Source organism: Pyrus communis, chromosome 1 (genome assembly GCF_963583255.1).
Source record: "Pyrus communis chromosome 1, drPyrComm1.1, whole genome shotgun sequence".
Classification (NCBI taxonomy): Eukaryota; Viridiplantae; Streptophyta; class Magnoliopsida; order Rosales; family Rosaceae; genus Pyrus; species Pyrus communis.
Genome location: NC_084803.1, coordinates 4,857,932 through 4,876,370, shown reverse-complemented (window position 1 = coordinate 4,876,370; position 18,439 = coordinate 4,857,932). Strand labels below are relative to the sequence as shown.

The window sequence follows — 18,439 nt, the reverse complement described above, 5'->3', positions numbered from 1 at the left end:
TTTATATTGGGCTTGGGCTCTTGGCCCAAAACCTGAAGCGAGGTGGAGAGTAGAGAACCTCGCAAGCATTTCCTTGTTTATCTGCTAAAGCTCTACAGGGGCTGACTGTAACTGATGATGGGTCTGCAAGCCTTCAACTTTGAAGAACTATGAGAAAAAGTGATTACCAAAAAAGCACCTTTTAGTCACAGCAACTAGCAACTAGTACCTCTGGGCGCGCAGCCATGGCATCTCTCTCCAGATCACCGCCGCTCCTCCACCACCACATAAACTCCCTCACCCTCCAGCTCTGCCCCCTAACTCTATCCTTCCCTTTCCTCAAAGCGAAGTCGCCCCACCCCCGCCTCTGCTCCCTGAAGACGGGAGCCGACGGGGGAAGCAGAATTGGGAGGCCCGAGACGCCGGGGCCCGACCCGGAACTGCTCCGGAAGCCGGTGGTGTCGTCTGGAAAGGACATGGATGGGAATTCGGAGGAAGATGAGGGAGAAGACGGGAAGTGGGTCGATTGGGAGGATAAGATTTTGGAGGAGACGGTTCCGCTGGTAGGGTTTGTGAGGATGATTCTTCATTCGGGGAAGTATGAGAGTGGAGATAGATTGAGTCCTGAGCATCAGAAGACTGTTCTCCAAAGGCTGCTTCCGTTTCATCCTGAAGCTAAGAAGAAGATCGGTTCTGGGATCGATTATATCACGGTAAATTCTGTTTCTTTGTTCAATTGTCGCAGATTAAGCTGCTTTTGGATTAAGCTGGTTTTCAATTCTGGGGTTTAGTGTTTTGGTGCCAATTTTGGTTATTGGATGTTGGTCTTGAATCTTGATTGCCCATTTTAGTGTTTTAGTGTTTTGGTGCTTTTGAATTAAGCTGCTTTACAATTCCGTGGATCGATTACCCGATTGCCCATTTTTTGTATGATCTCTATGACTTTCGTTTGTAGAAGTGCTTTTGAGTGAGAGGATTTTGGCAACTGAGCATCTAGAGAAACATGAATAGTATCTTTTTGGATATGCCTGTTGCTGGATAGCTTCTGCTAGCTGATTGTCATTTCTGTTTTGGCATTGATCAGACTTGATTGCTTTCGGGTTTTGACTACTTTTTAAATTTAATTTTGATTCAAGTCTGACTCATAAAGCATCATCCATCTTTTATCCTCCAAACTCAGCTACGAGAACTTGGGTATGGCGGCCACGATTGTGATCTTCTTCCTTCGTCATATTTTAGTATCGCTTCCCCTCCAAACACCCGCACTCCAATGTGGGAGTGTTTTACACTCCACTTATTGTGGAAGGGGGTTGGAGCTCAATCTCTCTAGTTCCCCTTAGATATCTAGTTATCTGTATTGTTTCAGATATGGCTTTTACCTGAGAACGATAAGTAACAATTCTTACTTGTTGATATATGGTGTTTAGAAGGAATATAATGAACTGACCAAAGAAATGCTAATCCACCCCTAGTATCCCGAAAGGATCGCAGTGCATGTAGAAGCATATATGCTTCCAAAATGATGGAACTTGGCTTCAGATAGTCGTTTTTGAAATTTAAAACCAAATACGAAAAACTTTTTCTGCATCCAACGCTTTATCAAAGATGAGTGATTTGGGGTTTTTCTCAAGCATGCTATATTTGTATTAAAAGTAAATCTGCTTCTTAAGTGATGCGTTTTTCTCGTTTTGGGTTGACAGGTTGGTTATCACCCGGATTTTGAAAGCTCAAGATGTTTGTTCATTGTTCAAAAGGACGGAACACTAGTCGACTTTTCATATTGGAAATGCATAAAGGGGCTGATAAGGAAGAATTATCCTTTATACGCAGACAGCTTCATTCTCAGACATTTCCGAAAGCGCAGACGCGGTTTATGAAGCTAGATTTGTCGAATCGTCTGACTTCGTATAACTGTATGTCAAAGAAAATTTTTTGTTCGTTCCGCATTGCTTGCTATGTGTCAATTTTAAATTGTTACAGAGTAAGATGTTGGAAAGTAGTAGTAATAGATATGGTAGATTCTTTCAAGGTACATGATGCGACTTTAGTAAAAATGCGGGAGTAAATGCTGTGATGAATAAAATTGTGTTGGCTTGCTATTATTCTCTCGGCATTTTAGCTAAAATAGCTCCTGACATTGGCATAACTCCTCACTGTAATCCGGAGATTTGAAACTAATAAAAGTGGTCCCTAAATTTTCCACAGTCAATCGTTTTGTTCCTTTTGTGAATCTCTTTTAAATAAGGACCAAAATGATAGAAATACCCTCAATTCGATAAATGGTTGAACCAAAATGAGTTGACAAATTTTGAGAGTATTTTTATTATTTTATTCTTATTTAATAGATATTTTACAGAAGTACCAAAATGATTGACGGTAGACAAATTTAAGGACTAGTTTTATTGATTTTAACCAAAATGAAGAGTTATGCCAATCTCAGGAACCATGAATCCTTCAAGTACAAAACATTATTGTGCTTGTGGGCGAGTGGCTTCCCGCTATTGATGCTTGATGCAGAGGGGGCAAACACTTGCACCAATGGTTGGGAGTCAATTCACGCCACATACAATATTGGGTTCCATCCATTGATGCAGTGGGTCCTTTGGGATTCCAAACGTGTTCAATTGGTAAAATTTCTTCCACTTGTATTATGACATATGAAGTATTACTTTAATATCCGATGCTTGAGAGACATAAAAGGCATTAAAAGTTTGAAGGAACCCAATCAAATGAAGAAACGAATCACCAAATGGGTTTTTGCAAGAATCACGTTGCCCGATTACTTGGCTACTTCCAAGTCAAGAATCACGTGCCCCTTTACTTGCCTAATTCCAAATCTTTTTATATACTAAATATATAAAAATCTCATTTTGTATAAAATACTGAGATATTTTCAGAACATATATCCGAGCAAGAACCTGCAGGCCGACGAGAATTAATTACATCAAAACCGATCATCTTTGTAAGTTTCTTCCACAAAAACTTATATAATTATGTGTCAAACATGTTCTTATCTCTTATTCTGTCAATTACCTGTATAATATAAATATAGAGAATTTTTATTAGTACTCCAAAAAGTTCATTCTACACTCTTGTATATTTTTCTTTCTAATTATAAAAAGTTTGGAATGCAAAATGACATTTTTGGAGTGCCAATAATAATTATATATATATATATATACACACACACACACATATATATTGGCAAATCAGAAATGTGTTAAGCTATAGCACTTTGAAAATTCACTGTAAATTTGAGGGAAAAAGTCTTACATAAAGTATATTAGAGCTGCAGGGAGTAGTAGGAGTTATAATTCTATTTTCCCCCTGTTTAAAGCAGATTTTCAATTAATCGACACGGAGTTGGAACGCGAATGAAATGGAAGCATATAGTTTGAGAAATGAAAATGAAGAGTTAGCATTCTCGATTCAAGGAAAACTTAAGCCGCAGTCCCCGTTACGCGGTCATCATTCCATATTTAGAGTCCCTAATGTGCTGCGTAATGATTACGAAAGAGTTTATGTTCCACGTTTGATCTCAATTGGACCATTGCACCGTGGATCGAATTTGCAAACCATGGAAGGAATTAAATTGTGGTATTTGCATGGCCTGCTTCAGCGAGATCAGACTCGAAAAACTGGTTTAAAGCACTTTGTCGAAGCTATTAGAGGTATAGAAGAAGATTGCCGGAAAAGCTATGAAGAAAAAGTTGATATGAGCAGTGATGGTTTTGTGGAAATGCTGGTGGTTGATGGATGCTTCATTATCGAACTCTTCAGGAAGTCTTCAGGAGAGGTGCAAACCGAGGACGAAGATCCTGTGTTCCACAAGTCATGGATGCGCACGGCGCTTATAAATGACTTGCTTCTTCTTGAAAACCAGCTTCCTTGGAGAGTTATTGACCGTTTATTTGATCTCACGCGGGAAACCAGTACAGGTAACGATAACCATACTCGTTCTCGTTCACTTCCTGAGATTACTCTACAATATTTTCGGGAGCATAGCTTGGGGATGCATCTGTTAGACCAAGACAGACTTATCAAGCATCCACCTCAAGTTCAAACTCTTCAGTTGGATATACAGCATCCACGGGCCAATGGACCATCGGGAAGCAAACATTTACTCGACTTCATAAGAAACTCTCTGATCGGATCGTATGGATCAGATGACGCGCATGAGCCCTTATGGTGGTCCCCGATTCCCTCTGTGACAGAGCTTGCAGGATCAGGAGTCATGCTTGCTAGGGGTCGAAAAAATGATGACATGCTCAACATAACCTTCGAAGATGGAGTGTTGCGAATTCCACCAATAAGGGTTCATAAGAACGGAGAATCGCTGTTTAGAAATCTCGTCGCTTATGAACAGTGTGAAACAATAACCGGTGTGAGTAAATATGCCTCTTATGCTGTGTTGTTGGATCACCTTATTAAGTCCAAGGAAGATGTAGAGCTTCTTATCAAGAGAGGAGTTATAGAAAATTTTGTGGGCGATGACATGGCCTGGCTCTTGAATAATCTTTCCAATGGTATCATCGTTTACAATTTTTCTTACGCAAGACTCTACAAGGATCTGAATAAATTTTGTGGGACACCCTGGAACAAGTGGCGTGCTCAGTTAGAAGTTTATTTCAGAAATCCCCTGGAATTGATTAATCTTTACATTACTGTCGGGGTTGTTACAGTTTTGACATTGATACAAACAGTTTATTCCATTCTGTCATACAACAAGCAGCAGCAGTAGACCGGCTTCCAGTTCGCAATGTTGCTTTTTCCCAGTTAATGTCATGCTCATGCAGTGTTGATGAGAAATCTCTGTTTGTATTTGTTTCAATGTTATCTCCTGTTAAGTTCGCTTGGTTTGTATTTGTTTTCATGTATTCCAATCAAATGAGGATTCACACTGAAGACGCACTCCCATTCAGCTATGAAATAATTCGAAATTATCTTTCTTAAGCATAAGTTAGATTCGTTCTCAGACATTTCCGAAAGCTCGGACGCAGTTTATGAAGCTAGATTTGTCGAATCATCCGACTTTGTATAACTTGTACGTCAAGGAAATATTGCTTGTTATATGTCAATTTTAAATTATTAAGAGCAAGATGTTGGAAAGTATAAGTAGATATGGTAAATTCTTATTATTCACTCCAATAATTTGAATTTACAAAATTATTCATAAAATCATCCAGTCCCAACTCACTTTCTAATCTCTTGTTTCTGTGCGAATTCCCACGGTGTGCATAGGCTATGAAATAATCTTGGTTAAAATGGACCAAGAAATCTTAAAAAGCTTGTGGTTATGATTTTGTTCCTCCGGTTAGTAACTTAAAGAGGAGTTGCCTAGGAAAGTCGTTTACACACGTGAGTGGCTTCTAGTCACTGATGCTGTGATGCAACATGACTAACACTTGCATCAATGATCACTCACGCACATGCGCGACTATCCTAACACATTTCGTCACTTCAAACTATGTTTCATAGTTTCCACAGTGATTTGGAGTTACAATGGGAGTGACTCACATGATGAACTAGGTTGAATCGAACTGTAAAAATGGAGTCAGTTTTGGCCCTGGTTTTGTCACACAAATCATAGTTCCATTGCACTTGGTCCATTTTCCCCTCTCTTCACTCTCTTCCCACTTTGCTTTCACCACGTCCTTCCCAGTTCCCACCTCTCTCTCTCTCTCCCCATTCTCTTCCCCTCCTCTCTTTTCCGAACCGAACAGAACCGATCATACCAAACTAATACCGAATTAAGTCAATTATATTATTCATTTTGGTTCTTAATTTTAAAGGTAAAGCAAACCGAATTGTATCCACCCGTACTCTGAAATGCTGTTGCTTTTTACACAAAAGACAATAAATGGGAGGCAGTATCAAAACTAATCTTGCTCAAAATTGGAAACATTGAGATTATTATTATTATTATTTTTACAAGAAAAAGGAAAAGAAATGTGAATGAAAAGCATATATAACGGCATTTTAACGAGATTATGTAGCAGAAGAAAACAGATTGGTCGTATCGCCGTCAATAACCAACAGCTGTCCCGTATCATTATCGTTATCTAGTGCTCCAAATTCAGCGACAAGGATATCAAGCATTATGCGATTAATTAGAGAGCACTCAAAAGCCATTCAATCTTTAACCTACACTTTCAGTTTCGTGTCACTGCCGGGGTGATCCCCAACTGATATCTGCCAAGTGCCAAGCAAACGAGACGTCGCGTCGACGAGTGCTATAACAACCATCACATCACCTCTCGGTTGTAGCTAAATGTGTCAACTTCAGCTATTTCCGATTGGATTGGGTCTAACTCTCTTGTTACGACATGAGAAAATACGAAAACGATTACAAGATTGATTTTCTCCGAGCAAACATGAATGTTTACAATCTACTTATTTGACCCTTTTTGTTCTATCTTAAAGGAGTCGATTCATATCTTGTAATGTTGCATGATGATTACAACAATATGTTTTCTTACTCACTATGTTTAATCATCCAACAATATGTCTTTTTATTTGATAATCTTAGATAACTAAACAATAATCTAATCAGAGCCTTATGGTCTAGGCAAATTGATATCTTTGGCTCAAAATTGAATCTAGCAACATTTTTGGTATTAATTAACGTCAGAGTTTAAGTTATTGTTGACATGTATTAAGTTGTATAAATGGCAAAATTCTAGTGGAACACCACTCAACGCCAACGGTGCTACCGCACTACTGTATAATTTTTCCTCTTAACATCCATACATATTAGATATACTTAGAGGGTAAATTGGAAACCTCTTCTTTGCGATCATTGATTCATTATATAACATCGTAAGATAAGCATTACATAGCATTCCCAAATGCAAATGTCATCTTCTCTCTATTCCTTTCGAGTTGTGGCGCATCAATCAAATTCTGAATCTTATCACACCAAAAAAACCAACTGCTGCTTTGTGTTCCCACAACTATATCCAATGCCATTTTCGGCCAAGAAATAATTGGATGGGATGAGGTTTTCAACTTTGAAGAGCTCTTACCAGTCACTATAGTAAGAACTACAAGTGCCGCGCAGGCATCCATTGAACACACACGTACGCATTGTGCAGTTATGCACTCACATCTGCGAAAGCATTAGCAATACTTCTCTAGAATGTTTCATTTGTTTTTTATCCTCCAGAATTGGTGGTTTTTTGTAGGGAACGTGGCACCATACCATGTACAGAGATAACTTGCTATTAAAAACCGAACCTTTTTTGGGCAAAGACTCCGACCACTACTAAAAAGTAAGTAAATTTAAAGTACAACTACTACTACCAATTAGAGGATGTTAATTAAAATAAGTAGCACCTGGAGAATTCCTTTTGAGTCTTTGACTGCGATAGACGCATATGTGACAGATGAATGACTTCTGAGTTTCCAAGTCTTTAGTTTTCCATTTTAGTATTTTCTGCTATGTAATTCATAGTCATACTGCTTGGAAACGCGTTTATAATTGTTTGATAGACGAGTTTAATCTTCGATATTAACAAGAAAAGCTTATATGTAAAATGAAGTAATGAATCATTATATCATCCGTAACATTTGTTTTATAATAAGATATATATTATCATCAGAAGTGATTTCTGCATTATCGTCATAAGTAATTTCTGCGTCGTGGCAGAAATCATTTATCTTAATCATAACTTGTTGAGCTGTGTTCCGAGAATTCACATGCACTTAGTTCATCATGTTTTAAAACTAATCTTTCGCAAAGGATAAAGACTACAACCCAAACGAGGAAAACTTAAAAACAAAGCATTGCAACAAAGTGTTCTATTAAGGCAATATTTTAGGAGGAGGGGCACATGCTCGACAACTTTTGTCCATTTTCTTTGCTTCCAATCTTAGACTGCCAGCAGCAACTTATGATGTTTATCGATTGAATTTTTGTGTGAATTTGCATAGTGCCAGCACCATGTGCCTCTCTTTTCTATCGTCAATTCATCTGCCTCCCTTTCTTACCCTAAAAGAATCAAAGTGCATGCCTTGGATGTGGAGATAGCAAAGTACTAATTGTCCTTTACATAAATGACCTTAGTCCACAAGCAAAAACTTCACTTCCAACATCCACGTCTTCACTTGAAAAGTCCACTACGTATGACAAAGACCATACCTCTCGATGGATTTCTTTTGGTCAGCTGTTCAGAACTGGATAAGATCGGAATTGAGTCGGAATCAATCTTATAAAGTCTCGCATCTCTACATGTGACTGACATATTATGTCAAACTATTGTTCAATTTAATAAACTAGTTGCATACATTCAAAAGTTCACCAGACACTCGAAATAGTACTTTATTTTGAACCTTGGTAACCAACACTTTCTTAGGTAAAAAAATTGATGTTGTATGATAACATAAAGTTAGAATCGAGTAAAAACAATTCTTATAGAGTCTCATCCCTTATGGACTATAATTGTAAGACAAAATTTGTTGAACTTATTCGATTTATCCAGCTTAGTTTTTGCATTTAGAAATTTATCAAATAACTGCCAGAACATTAAGTTTACCAACCAAAACTTTCTGAAATTAAAAAAAAAAGTGAGTAAGGTGGTATGATTACACAATCTAGGTCTAAAGAACCCGCACCGTCCATTGATTATTTTACAGGGTGAGACAATGGGACCAGATTGTCAAAATCAAGAGCTTCCATGACCTTCTAACTTTCTTCATTTGCTCAAATTAAAATAGATAAAGAGATTCGGCTACCAATTACAGCCATACAACTTTCTATAATTGCGTGTGCTATAGTGTAACGATCAATTAAACTATATGAAAATTTATTTTTCTAATCACATTACAAAATATAATTACATGAAAAACTTTAGTTGACTTTCAGTATCAATCCTCGTATTAACATCACTTACTAATTACGAGACTCTCGTACTTAATTCACGATTTCATAAAATGTAAGTTTTGATTAAAGTATGATTAATGACGTAAAATAAAATCTAAGAATCTCCATGGATACAAATAAAAATGGATGCTTCGAGATCAAAATACTTGTCGTAGTATACTAATATAAACTAAATTACTTTAGAATGTTGATTTGGCGTACAAATAATAGCACAATACTCTAGCCAAAAACTAAACTACATCTAAATCTACTTTTCTTAGTTCAAAATGAACTTTCAGTTCAAGTTTCTATTTATTGGACCAAAAATATTTCAAGTCGTTTATTTTTACTGATTCGACGTGCTTATTTTCTCTTTTTGTACTCTTTTTATTTCAGTTTCTTAATTTTCTTTCAATTGACTTCTTTTTTTGGCCATTTAACAAATTAAAAAAATTATTAACACTGGAAGAATTAACAAAAATGTTAATGTGCGGAAAAAAAAGAGTTTATAAAATTTATTCCCCTCATTTTTGTTTTAGTGCTCATTTGAAAGTGATTTTAAAATAACCGAAAACGTTTTTCGTGAAAATATTTTTGAAACCGATACTTAGTAAAAATCCAAGTGAATTCCGAAAAAGTACTTTAAGTGTTTTATGCGGGAAGTACATATCTGATTTTTCTTTAAAAAAAATATTTAAAGTATTTTTGGAACTTAAAATTAATTTTATCAAAAGTATTTTCTAACATTTTAAAGATATTTTCAGACGAGTCCTTAGTTCCTCAGTTTTCTTTCAATACTTGGTTATTTATGTTCATTTATTCTCTTTTGATCTACTTATTTCTTTTTTACCAAAAAATAATAGTGCACAACTAGCTTGACTGACGGCGTTTACCCCACAGCACAAGGCCCGCCGCGAGCCGTTCGCATCCCGCTCCTCCATTTGGTCGAAGCCCATGGTCCATTAACGAAAATTACGAACAATTACAAGGGTATTATCGTACAACCAGTTAAACTAAAATTACAGGTTTTACCTGATAGAAAATATCTGAAATCTTGGACCGGCCTGCTTGGATTGGGTCGCTGGTGATGGATGGTATCGCAGGGGCTGCGAGGACCCGTTTGATTTGTCTTAATGGTTGAGTGTTTGTTGGTTCTTTTTTTGGGGTGTTTCACTTAGGGGTGTAATTTGGATTGAGTTATTTTGAATAGGTCCATGTCTATTTTGATTTTAAATCCAATCGGGCAAGTTAAAATAAAGTAAAAACTTGCTCCAATTCAACCTGACCTCAATCTGTTTATCTATTGAATTGAGTTGGGTTGATGATTTGGCCACTCATGTTAACCGAAACTCAATTTGATTTTTAGCCCGAATTGCTCATGCACATTATCTGTCCACTTCATTTCATATAAGCTATAAGTACAAGTTCATTTCATATAAGCTATAAGTACAAGTTTGGATGCGCTTTACTTAAATTTATTGTTTGAATTTCATTTGAACAATAAATGATAGTGATGCTTTTACGTTTCTTTTGTATTGTCTTGTAATATAATTTCAACTTGCATGGTTGAAACTTTAGAAATGCGTCCCACACTATTTTATTTTTTCTACAAATGGTGATGTGTAAAATTGATTTTTAAATGATTTTGACGTTATATGGCTACAAACTTGAGATTTATCGTATAAAATGATACGCAACAAGATTGAACTTATTAAAGTTGGACAAACTCATACCCAACTCGAATAAATCTGAACCCAATTCAAATCTAAATCTAAAAACCTCGCATAAATATGAACTCAACACAAACTCAAATTAAAAATGTCTGATTAGGATTGAATTGACCATAACCTGCTCAACCCACTCGAATGGAACCCCTAATTTTACCCTAGTTCAAAAAATGAAATATCTGGAACTTTGTCCTCAGGGCCGACCGTTGTCGGCTCACTGCTTTCACATGCACCAAACAAAAAATAAATAAATAAACATTTTTGATGGACGAAAATACCCCGGACCTAACGTCAGTGGACCAAACGCTTTTTCTGTGAGCGTGTTACAATCCACTAGTTCTTATTCTTATCCCGTCGCCACCACCATTAAAATTCAAACCACCAAATCCGACCCTCCATTCAAGAAAACGTGGACGGCCCAGATATGCCCACATCGCGCAACCTGATTGGCCAGCAGTCGCATCATATCCTCCCCAGTCTCATCCGATTGGTCCACGCCGCCCATTACTTCAATAATTTAAGAAATTAAATAATGATAATCCTGCACCTTCCGCAGTGCCGGGTGTCTTAAAAGGCAAAGGCGAAGGGGCAAAGGGGCAGCAGACACTTGGCGCTTCCACCAGAGTCCTAAAGAAGCAGGAGGAGCCGCAGCCACCAGGAAACACCAACATTTTCCCAAAAATTCCCAAAGTAGTAACAAAGGTAAATTATAAAAATAAATAAATAAATAAAACCCCGATTCTCTCTCTCTCTCTCTCTCTCTCTCTCTCTCCTTTTTGTTGTTCATCTTAATTTATAATAGTTTTTAGTGTTTTTGGACAGTATGGTTCTTCAAAGTTTCAGTCTTTACTTCTTAGTTCTTGCTGATATGTGTTAAGTGTTGTGCTTTTTGATCTGGGTATTTTTTTATTTTTTACAGAACTTGGATTTTGTGACGTTTTTTTAGGTGGGTTTTTCAGGATTTTTGTTATTTAATTAAAAAAAATCTGAGCTTTGGAGTGTGAATTGATGAGGGGTAGCTGAGATTTTGGTCTGTGTTTTTCAAACTCTGGTTTTTTATGGGTGAAAGTTGACAATGTTGAGTTCCGTGAGCTGAAGGGAAGCTCTGAGTCATAGGAAAAGACAAGTAAAAATCTGATTTTTTTTTTTTTTTTGGGGCTCTGTTTGTTGGATCAGATTTCACAGAAAAATGGGGACCAACATGAACTTCAAGGGATTTGGGAACGAGCCGCCGTTAGCGAGGCAGTCGTCGATCTATTCGCTGACGTTTGAGGAGTTGCAGAACACCATTGGAGGCCCAGGGAAGGATTTTGGGTCTATGAACATGGATGAGCTTCTGAAAAGCATATGGACGGCTGAAGAGACTCAGATTATGGCGCCGGCTGGTGGAGCCGCTGGTGGCCAAGACGGGCTTGGCCACGGCGGTGGTGGGTCACTGCAGAGGCAGGGCTCTCTGACCCTGCCCCGGACCCTAAGCCAGAAAACTGTGGATGAAGTGTGGAAGAACCTTTCAAAAGAAGGAACGGGTGCCGGCGGGTCTAATATGCCTCAGAGGCAGCAGACTTTGGGGGAGATGACTTTGGAGGAGTTTTTGGTAAGAGCTGGGGTTGTGAGAGAAGATGCACAAATGGCTCCAAAGCCTAATGGTGCTGCTTTTTATGGTGATTTGTCTCGTTTTGGTAATTCTGGTAGTTTGGGATTCGAGTTTCAGCAACTGAATCGCGGGGTTGGCGTGATGGGGAATCGAGTTTCCGAGAACAATAATCATCAGGTTCCGAATCAGGGGTCAAATTTGCCATTGAATGCTAATGGGGTTAGATCAAATCAGCATCAGCAACAGCAACAGTTGCCGCAGCAGCAGCAGCAAATATTTCCCAAGCAGCAACCTGTGACTTACAACACTTCTCAGCTGCCTATTGGGCCAAATACTCAGTTGGGTAGTCCTGGAATGAGGGGTGGGATGATGGGAATCGGTGATCAGGGTATGAATGGCGCTTTGGCTCCGAGTTCAGGGATGGGAATGGTTGGATTAGGAGTTGCAGGAGCTATTCGTGTGGCGACGCCTTCACCTGCGAACCAGTTGTCATCTGATGGGGTTGGGAAGAGTAATGGTACTGATACGTCATCCGTGTCACCGGTGCCTTATGTGTTTAATGGCGGCTTTAGGGGGAGGAAAGGCGGCGGGCCTGTGGAGAAGGTTGTTGAGAGAAGGCAGAGAAGAATGATTAAGAACAGAGAATCAGCTGCCAGGTCCAGAGCTCGCAAGCAGGTGAATATGTCTTCCATTCTTTGCTGCTTCGTCATGCTTACATATATTGTAGTTTCAGTTTATAGTAAATTTGAGATATTAATTACCAGAATACAGAAGTTCAAGCTCCGAAATGTAAAAAGTAAATAAAGAAACATTGAATGGAAGTATGAAATTTTATTAGCTCACTGATTGTGTTTGAAAGATGGTACGTTTGTATGAGTTAGTATTTGAACTAAAGAGATTGTGGATGCCATCTTAAAAGTTTAAGCTTATAGATCTGCGTTAAGCCGCTATCTTCGATACGATTAGGAGATGCTGAACTTAAATCGAAGGTCATAGCTGATTCTTAACACCACAGTTATACATCTCTCGTCCTTTCGGCTAAGATCAGGTTTTAGTTGAACATCTTAATAGGTTTAAGTTATATAGCAATACTTATGGTGGATGCAGATGCAGTTAAGTTTTTTCTGTGTGTTTAGTATTTAAAAGTAGTTCTGGAGAAGGTTAAAAAAATAAAAAGAAATACAATGACATCAAGATTAAACTAGTTTCATCTTGTTGTCAAATTATATCAATTTTGCTAGACATTTACCTTTCTGCATTTATCATCTAATGACTTTTTGTATCCCAAAACTTCATGAAAGATTCATGCGGGAGAATGGTAAATGTGATAGCGATTCAACGTGTCAAAGAGATGAAAGATTTTGAGAAGTTACAGTCATGACAAGTTTTAAGGATCCAGTTTATTACAAGGTAATGGAAACACTTGTTTTAAGGAAAAGTAACGTTAAGTAGTCGGTGTGTATAAAGTCGAATCGTTAAAAGATTGATTAGTAAGGGTTAGCCTTCATTAGTTCTGCTTTAAGATTGAACTGCATGGGACGAAAAGAGGAAGACTAATATAATTGCATTTTATAGCATCTCATAATTTCTCTGTGTTTCTAATACATTGTCTTTGTGCTTCTGCCAGGCTTACACAATGGAATTGGAAGCAGAAGTTGCAAAACTGAAGGAGGAGAACCAAGAGCTGCAGAAAAAACAGGCTCAAATGGCGGAAGTGCAGAAGAATCAGGTACTTCGATTGTTCTTACTTCTTTTTCAAATCAGTACATGAACTATTTTATTTTATTTTTTTGTCAAAATTAAGACTATATCAGTTGCTGTACCGTTCCTAATCTGAATAAATTTAATACATTTCTGCAATGTGGTGTAACCAGTTGCCCTAATATTATTACTTGGGGTTGAAGAATGTTTATATACAGGCCATCGCACCGAAAAGGGCTCAAAACTGCATTAAAATTGCTGCTTAACAATCTTTTACGACTCTGGATACATCGACGTTTTATAGTTTGATGAATCGTTTGGAATTTGATCACTTTGCAGAACGTGGAGATTTTAAACCTTCAACGCGGGAAGAAGCGATGCTTGAGAAGAACGATGACGGGTCCGTGGTGAAGTGCCGGGAGGGAAGAGGAATGTGATTGGAAGGGGTGCTGTAAATATTCAAAGGGGACATGATGTCTAGTGGTGTAGATTTTTTGAGAGTTTAGTGTGTGCTGTAGATTTGAGCTTTACGTATCTAGTTCATATTCTTGTCATCTGAGCATCAGACCACTTGTGGGATCTTTGGTTTCTGTTACCTTTTTCCTATGTTAATGTTTCAAGAATTTTATGTACACGAAAGAAGTGAAATAATTAAAACAATAAGGAAACCATGAATGAATGAATCCTCAATCGATAAAATCTCTTTCGTACAGTAATCACGAGCGTTTTACAAGTTTAAACAAATATGCCTTAGCTTTGGGATCGACACAAACCCTACTGTCAACTACTGAGTGTTTCACAGGGAGGGTTGTTCTTTTCCTCTCGATTGATCTTCTACTGCAAACTGAATGTAAGACTCATCAAACGAGAAGTTACCAGCTGACCTCGATACCACCAGAATGTTGCTCACTCTGTTTCCGTTAAGATACTGTGCCAATGGTGACAAAGGTCATTGATGCTCCCTTCACCAACTCCAGACTCGCATTTCAGATTCCAAAACTACAGGTCTAGTAAGGATAGCCTGAAGTGCATTCCATGTCCTTCCAGGATATCATCTTCCTGCGATCCCTTCCTCTGAATGATCTGGCAACAATCTGACCACTGACGGGCTTGCACAAGCCAACATCAACAACAGAAGTGCTCCGTCTCTTTTCAGAAGATGGGGATGCTTCGTCCATGTAATAGTCGAATAACATTGCTACACAACAAACCTGATGAGCTAAGATATTATTTTCTTCACTTTGAGGTAACATCTTCACCATGTGCAGATTGACCTAGAAGAACGAAAAGGAAATTGTGAATTCCAGTTCCGCAGAGGAACAACAATGTAGTCACCACAAAAAATAAGGTAAGGTAATCGGATAATAAATGCAGTCTAGATGGTTTGCTTGTGAAAGTGCAGAGCAAAAGCCGCCCCTTACTGATTTAATCATGATAGTAATTCCTATGTTATCAGCTGCTTACCTCTGCTTCCATTGCACGAAGTTCATTGAAGCACTCAGAGTCATCGCTCTCTTTAGAGTTTTCTCCAGATATAGTGCTAAGACTGAGTGCAAAATAGGGAGGCCTTAATGGATACTCCATGCTGATCTTAATCTGCCAGAATAGAAATGATAAGCTATGTGAAAAAGTTATATTTGAAGCAAAAGCATGACCAAGTGTGACTCTATGAATTACTAGCTACCTTGGCTTCTAACTTCATATTCCTCTTATCCCTGTCAACTCTCCTGGTTAAAACAAGACAATATTCTCTGACCCCAAAATCCACCCATGACGTTCCAGCCATCTCAAAGCATTCAACAGACGCTAAATTTTCTTCCTCTAGCACACGTGCAGGTTCGTCCTGATCACTCTCTGTATCCAGAAGAAGATCTAAATCTTCATCCAGTTTCTTATAACTTAGCGATTTGGCCTTGCTGATTGGAGGTGTTTTTGAAAGTAAGGACGGCCGTCTGGAGTGGTCAAGACTAGCTCCTTTATGGTGAGCAAGTTTACTAACATTGGCAATGGATGCAGCTGGAACTAAAGATGGAAGTTCCCCATCTTCTCTGACACTCTCCAGCTCTTCCTTCGAAGAACCAGATCGTCCAACCAAATCGACATCCATAGGCTCCTGACCCTGCTCCTTATCTAGGACAGACAAAGATGATGCCACATTAGGTGGAGGCCCAACAGGTGAAAAACCATGCAATTTGCACAAAGGGGTATGCAAAGCCCATGGAACACTTTCACAAGACACAGACGGCCATTTAAGCTTCATAAGTGATTCAATCTGTTCCCTGTAAGCCAATCAAAGAATGCCAAACTTCTCAACATAGGCATACCTAACCACACTTGCAAACAAAACACTAAGGGATTTGCAAAAGAAATAAAATTTCTCTAATAGGCATACAAGTTGTAGACAGATAGAGCGGAGCTAAGATCCAAAGAAAGGAGCAAGCACCAAAGAAACAAGCATAACACATACTACTTTATATCAGGAAAAATACCAAAGCAGTAGCAACCAGGTAAAACAAAACACAATTGCTAGCATTAGGATTTGACCACATTTATTCTTATCCTATAGAGTTTCCAGAATGTTCTTGACGATTCAAGACTCTAAATATACTGGTGACTCACACAAGAGCCATCTGAGCTTTTCTCCGAGAGCGAATTCTTCGCACAACTGTCTGTATTCGGTTCTGCTGGCGGTAAAGTGACAGACCAGATATAACAGCATCACTTTTAGCTGTATCACCACTTGGAGTTTCAGGGGCAGCAAGCAAAGGTGCCACCTCAGGCAAGAAATCAATTCCCGATAAATGCTGGGCCCACTTATACGGACGGGAAGTTCTCTTTTCATCAAATGCAAGAGTATCACCCACAACGAGCTTGGCTGACTGTATCAACAAAAACAAAAAAAATTACCGAGGATTATGAATACTTAATATAATAGACATCAATAGAAGAGGCATAAAGATAACCGAAGACCACCAAAAAAAACGAACAGAGGAGAAATAACCTGATGGGGAAGCTCAAGGCCAGTGTCATCTGGGAATAGGTTGCATAAGGTGTTATTTTCCGCTGCATCATTGGATCCTTCAATTCCAACACATACCACATTCAACTTCAACAAAAACTCAAACTTGAGGGTGATAAGTTTTGCAGACTTGGGATCAGAAACCTCATCATCATAAATATGAAGGATGATTTTCAGCGGATGAACTTGATACAGTCCAGACTGTTCAAGGTTTTGCTTGACTGGAGCCCTCTTTGGCCGCTTTCTCCTTCTCTGCCCATCATCTTCCTCATCCAGTGCATCATCCTCCCTACTAGTCTCTACATTGGTAGAAATGCCTGTTCCATTACACAACATTAATGCTAAGCAGGCCAAAACCAAATCCAAAACGAAAACCAAATCGTCGAAAATCGATTAGTTTTCAACCGGGCAACTGCAAACCACCATAAGGCATCCAAATTTATATCCGTATCTACGATTCTACACAGTAAGAGTCAAGCAGTACTTACCAGTCTCCTTATTTGCTTGCTTATGGGCAAAAGCTTGAGCGTCCTTCACACTCCCCACTATATCCAACTCAATCTGTTCATCAAATGCCTCCTTCTGCGCCATGAACTGCGAGTAAACTACATACAGAGGCGGCGGAAGCAACTCTGCAGCGTGATGCTGCTTGAGCTTCTTGGTATGCTGAAGCCCCAATTGGTTCTGCACCGGCAAAGAAGCCTTCTTTAGGGACTTTAAGTGCGAAGGAAGACTGGACAAGAACTTCTTCCGATTGGCAATCGTCTCCAACAGACCCTTCTTATGAATCTCAAGCTTCTCATGATGCTTGCAGAGCTCCTTGCGCTGGTGGAGCTCGAAATTGAGCCTCTTGAGCATAATGTCGTGCCCTGCATCATTCGACAGCGTCGGCTCCTTGATATCGGCCGGGGCGTCGCGAAAGAACTCTTCTTCCGGGACCAGCTCAATGTCCGGGTACTTAGACTTGAAGTCCTTGCAAGCTTTAATGGCCTTCACGTAGTGGCTCTTCTCGTACATCAGATTGTGGAGCTGCAGCGTCGTCAAGTCCACCGGCGCCTTCGCACTCTCCGTCTCCGCTTTCACGCGGTCCTCCTCGAGCAAGATCGAACGATTCGCCTGCAAATTCAATATTCAATCATACAAAACACGAAATTCAACAACCCTAAAGCCCTAATTTTTGAAAAATGTGAAACCCTAGAAAGATTTGAGAACCTGGCGGAGGGTGACGAAGTTGAGGAACATCTGAGTGACAAGCTCGCGGAGCTCCGATTTAGGTTTCGCTTCTTTTTTGATGGTGAGCATCTTCGTCACTATGTCCTCCACTGAGAACTTGCTCTCCTGAAGCATTTCGTACGGGGATTTTCCCGGCTTCTTCGGCGGCGGCGGAGCGGCGTCTTCCTCCACCAGCATCCCCTCCTCTATCTCGTCGTCTTCCATGTTTCCTCTCAAGTTGATTTTCCTGTGTGACTGTCTTCGTTATGGTTTATTGAAAGGGAAAAGAAAAACCTAGGAAAAACAGGATTGCTTTATCACTAATTTATGAGTTTATTGCAAATGCG

The 18,439-nt window shown here is 39.1% G+C and overlaps 4 protein-coding genes across 6 annotated transcripts; 3 read left to right on the top strand and 1 right to left on the bottom strand.

Moving 5' to 3' along the window:
* Window positions 1-95: 95 nt before the first annotated feature.
* LOC137708395 (protein DCL, chloroplastic-like) lies at window positions 96-2,081 on the top strand. Its single transcript, XM_068447460.1, has 2 exons — window positions 96-692; window positions 1,680-2,081. The coding sequence occupies exons 1-2, from the start codon at window positions 225-227 to the stop codon at window positions 1,854-1,856; spliced, it is 645 nt and encodes a 214-aa protein (XP_068303561.1). The 5' UTR covers window positions 96-224; the 3' UTR covers window positions 1,857-2,081.
* A 1,135-nt stretch (window positions 2,082-3,216) lies between these two features.
* LOC137743763 (UPF0481 protein At3g47200-like) lies at window positions 3,217-5,069 on the top strand. Its single transcript, XM_068483995.1, has one exon. It carries the CDS (start codon window positions 3,359-3,361, stop codon window positions 4,718-4,720), a length of 1,362 nt encoding a protein of 453 aa, XP_068340096.1. The 5' UTR covers window positions 3,217-3,358; the 3' UTR covers window positions 4,721-5,069.
* A 6,055-nt stretch (window positions 5,070-11,124) lies between these two features.
* LOC137730790 (ABSCISIC ACID-INSENSITIVE 5-like protein 5) lies at window positions 11,125-14,544 on the top strand. 3 transcript variants are annotated; one of them, XR_011068220.1, is made up of 4 exons: window positions 11,125-11,268; window positions 11,743-12,835; window positions 13,462-13,570; window positions 13,788-13,889. XR_011068220.1 is itself a non-coding variant. In XM_068469753.1 (4 exons), the coding sequence occupies exons 2-4, from the start codon at window positions 11,756-11,758 to the stop codon at window positions 14,270-14,272; spliced, it is 1,254 nt and encodes a 417-aa protein (XP_068325854.1). In that variant the 5' UTR covers window positions 11,125-11,268; window positions 11,743-11,755; the 3' UTR covers window positions 14,273-14,544. The 3 variants fall into 3 exon arrangements, 2 of the variants coding, with proteins under 2 accessions (XP_068325854.1, XP_068325862.1); XM_068469753.1 differs by lacking the exon at window positions 13,462-13,570 and adding an exon at window positions 14,201-14,544; XM_068469761.1 differs by lacking the exons at window positions 11,125-11,268; window positions 13,462-13,570 and adding an exon at window positions 14,201-14,544 and having other exon boundaries at window positions 11,332-12,835.
* On the bottom strand, window positions 14,542-18,379 carry LOC137730780 (THO complex subunit 5B-like). The gene is made up of 7 exons (XM_068469743.1): window positions 18,093-18,379; window positions 17,369-17,996; window positions 16,863-17,197; window positions 16,481-16,740; window positions 15,546-16,140; window positions 15,326-15,457; window positions 14,542-15,135 (listed from the first exon to the last, which is right to left on the bottom strand). The coding sequence occupies exons 1-7, from the start codon at window positions 18,315-18,317 to the stop codon at window positions 14,869-14,871; spliced, it is 2,442 nt and encodes an 813-aa protein (XP_068325844.1). The 5' UTR covers window positions 18,318-18,379; the 3' UTR covers window positions 14,542-14,868.
* Window positions 18,380-18,439: the final 60 nt, after the last annotated feature.

Bases quoted from the DNA above. Each gene is read 5' to 3' on its own strand.
- LOC137708395 (XM_068447460.1), top strand. From the start codon at position 225: ATGGCATCTCTCTCCAGATCACCGCCGCTCCTCCACCACCACATAAAC. The intron at 693-1,679 runs GTAAATTCTGTT...TTGGGTTGACAG, and splicing joins CTGGGATCGATTATATCACG to GTTGGTTATCACCCGGATTT.
- LOC137743763 (XM_068483995.1), top strand. From the start codon at position 3,359: ATGGAAGCATATAGTTTGAGAAATGAAAATGAAGAGTTAGCATTCTCG.
- LOC137730790 (XM_068469753.1), top strand. From the start codon at position 11,756: ATGGGGACCAACATGAACTTCAAGGGATTTGGGAACGAGCCGCCGTTA. The intron at 12,836-13,787 runs GTGAATATGTCT...TGCTTCTGCCAG, and splicing joins GGTCCAGAGCTCGCAAGCAG to GCTTACACAATGGAATTGGA. The intron at 13,890-14,200 runs GTACTTCGATTG...ATCACTTTGCAG, and splicing joins CGGAAGTGCAGAAGAATCAG to AACGTGGAGATTTTAAACCT.
- LOC137730780 (XM_068469743.1), bottom strand. From the start codon at position 18,317: ATGGAAGACGACGAGATAGAGGAGGGGATGCTGGTGGAGGAAGACGCC. The intron at 17,997-18,092 runs GTTCTCAAATCT...TTGAATTTGCAG, and splicing joins ACTTCGTCACCCTCCGCCAG to GCGAATCGTTCGATCTTGCT. The intron at 15,136-15,325 runs GTAAGCAGCTGA...TCGTTCTTCTAG, and splicing joins TTCGTGCAATGGAAGCAGAG to GTCAATCTGCACATGGTGAA.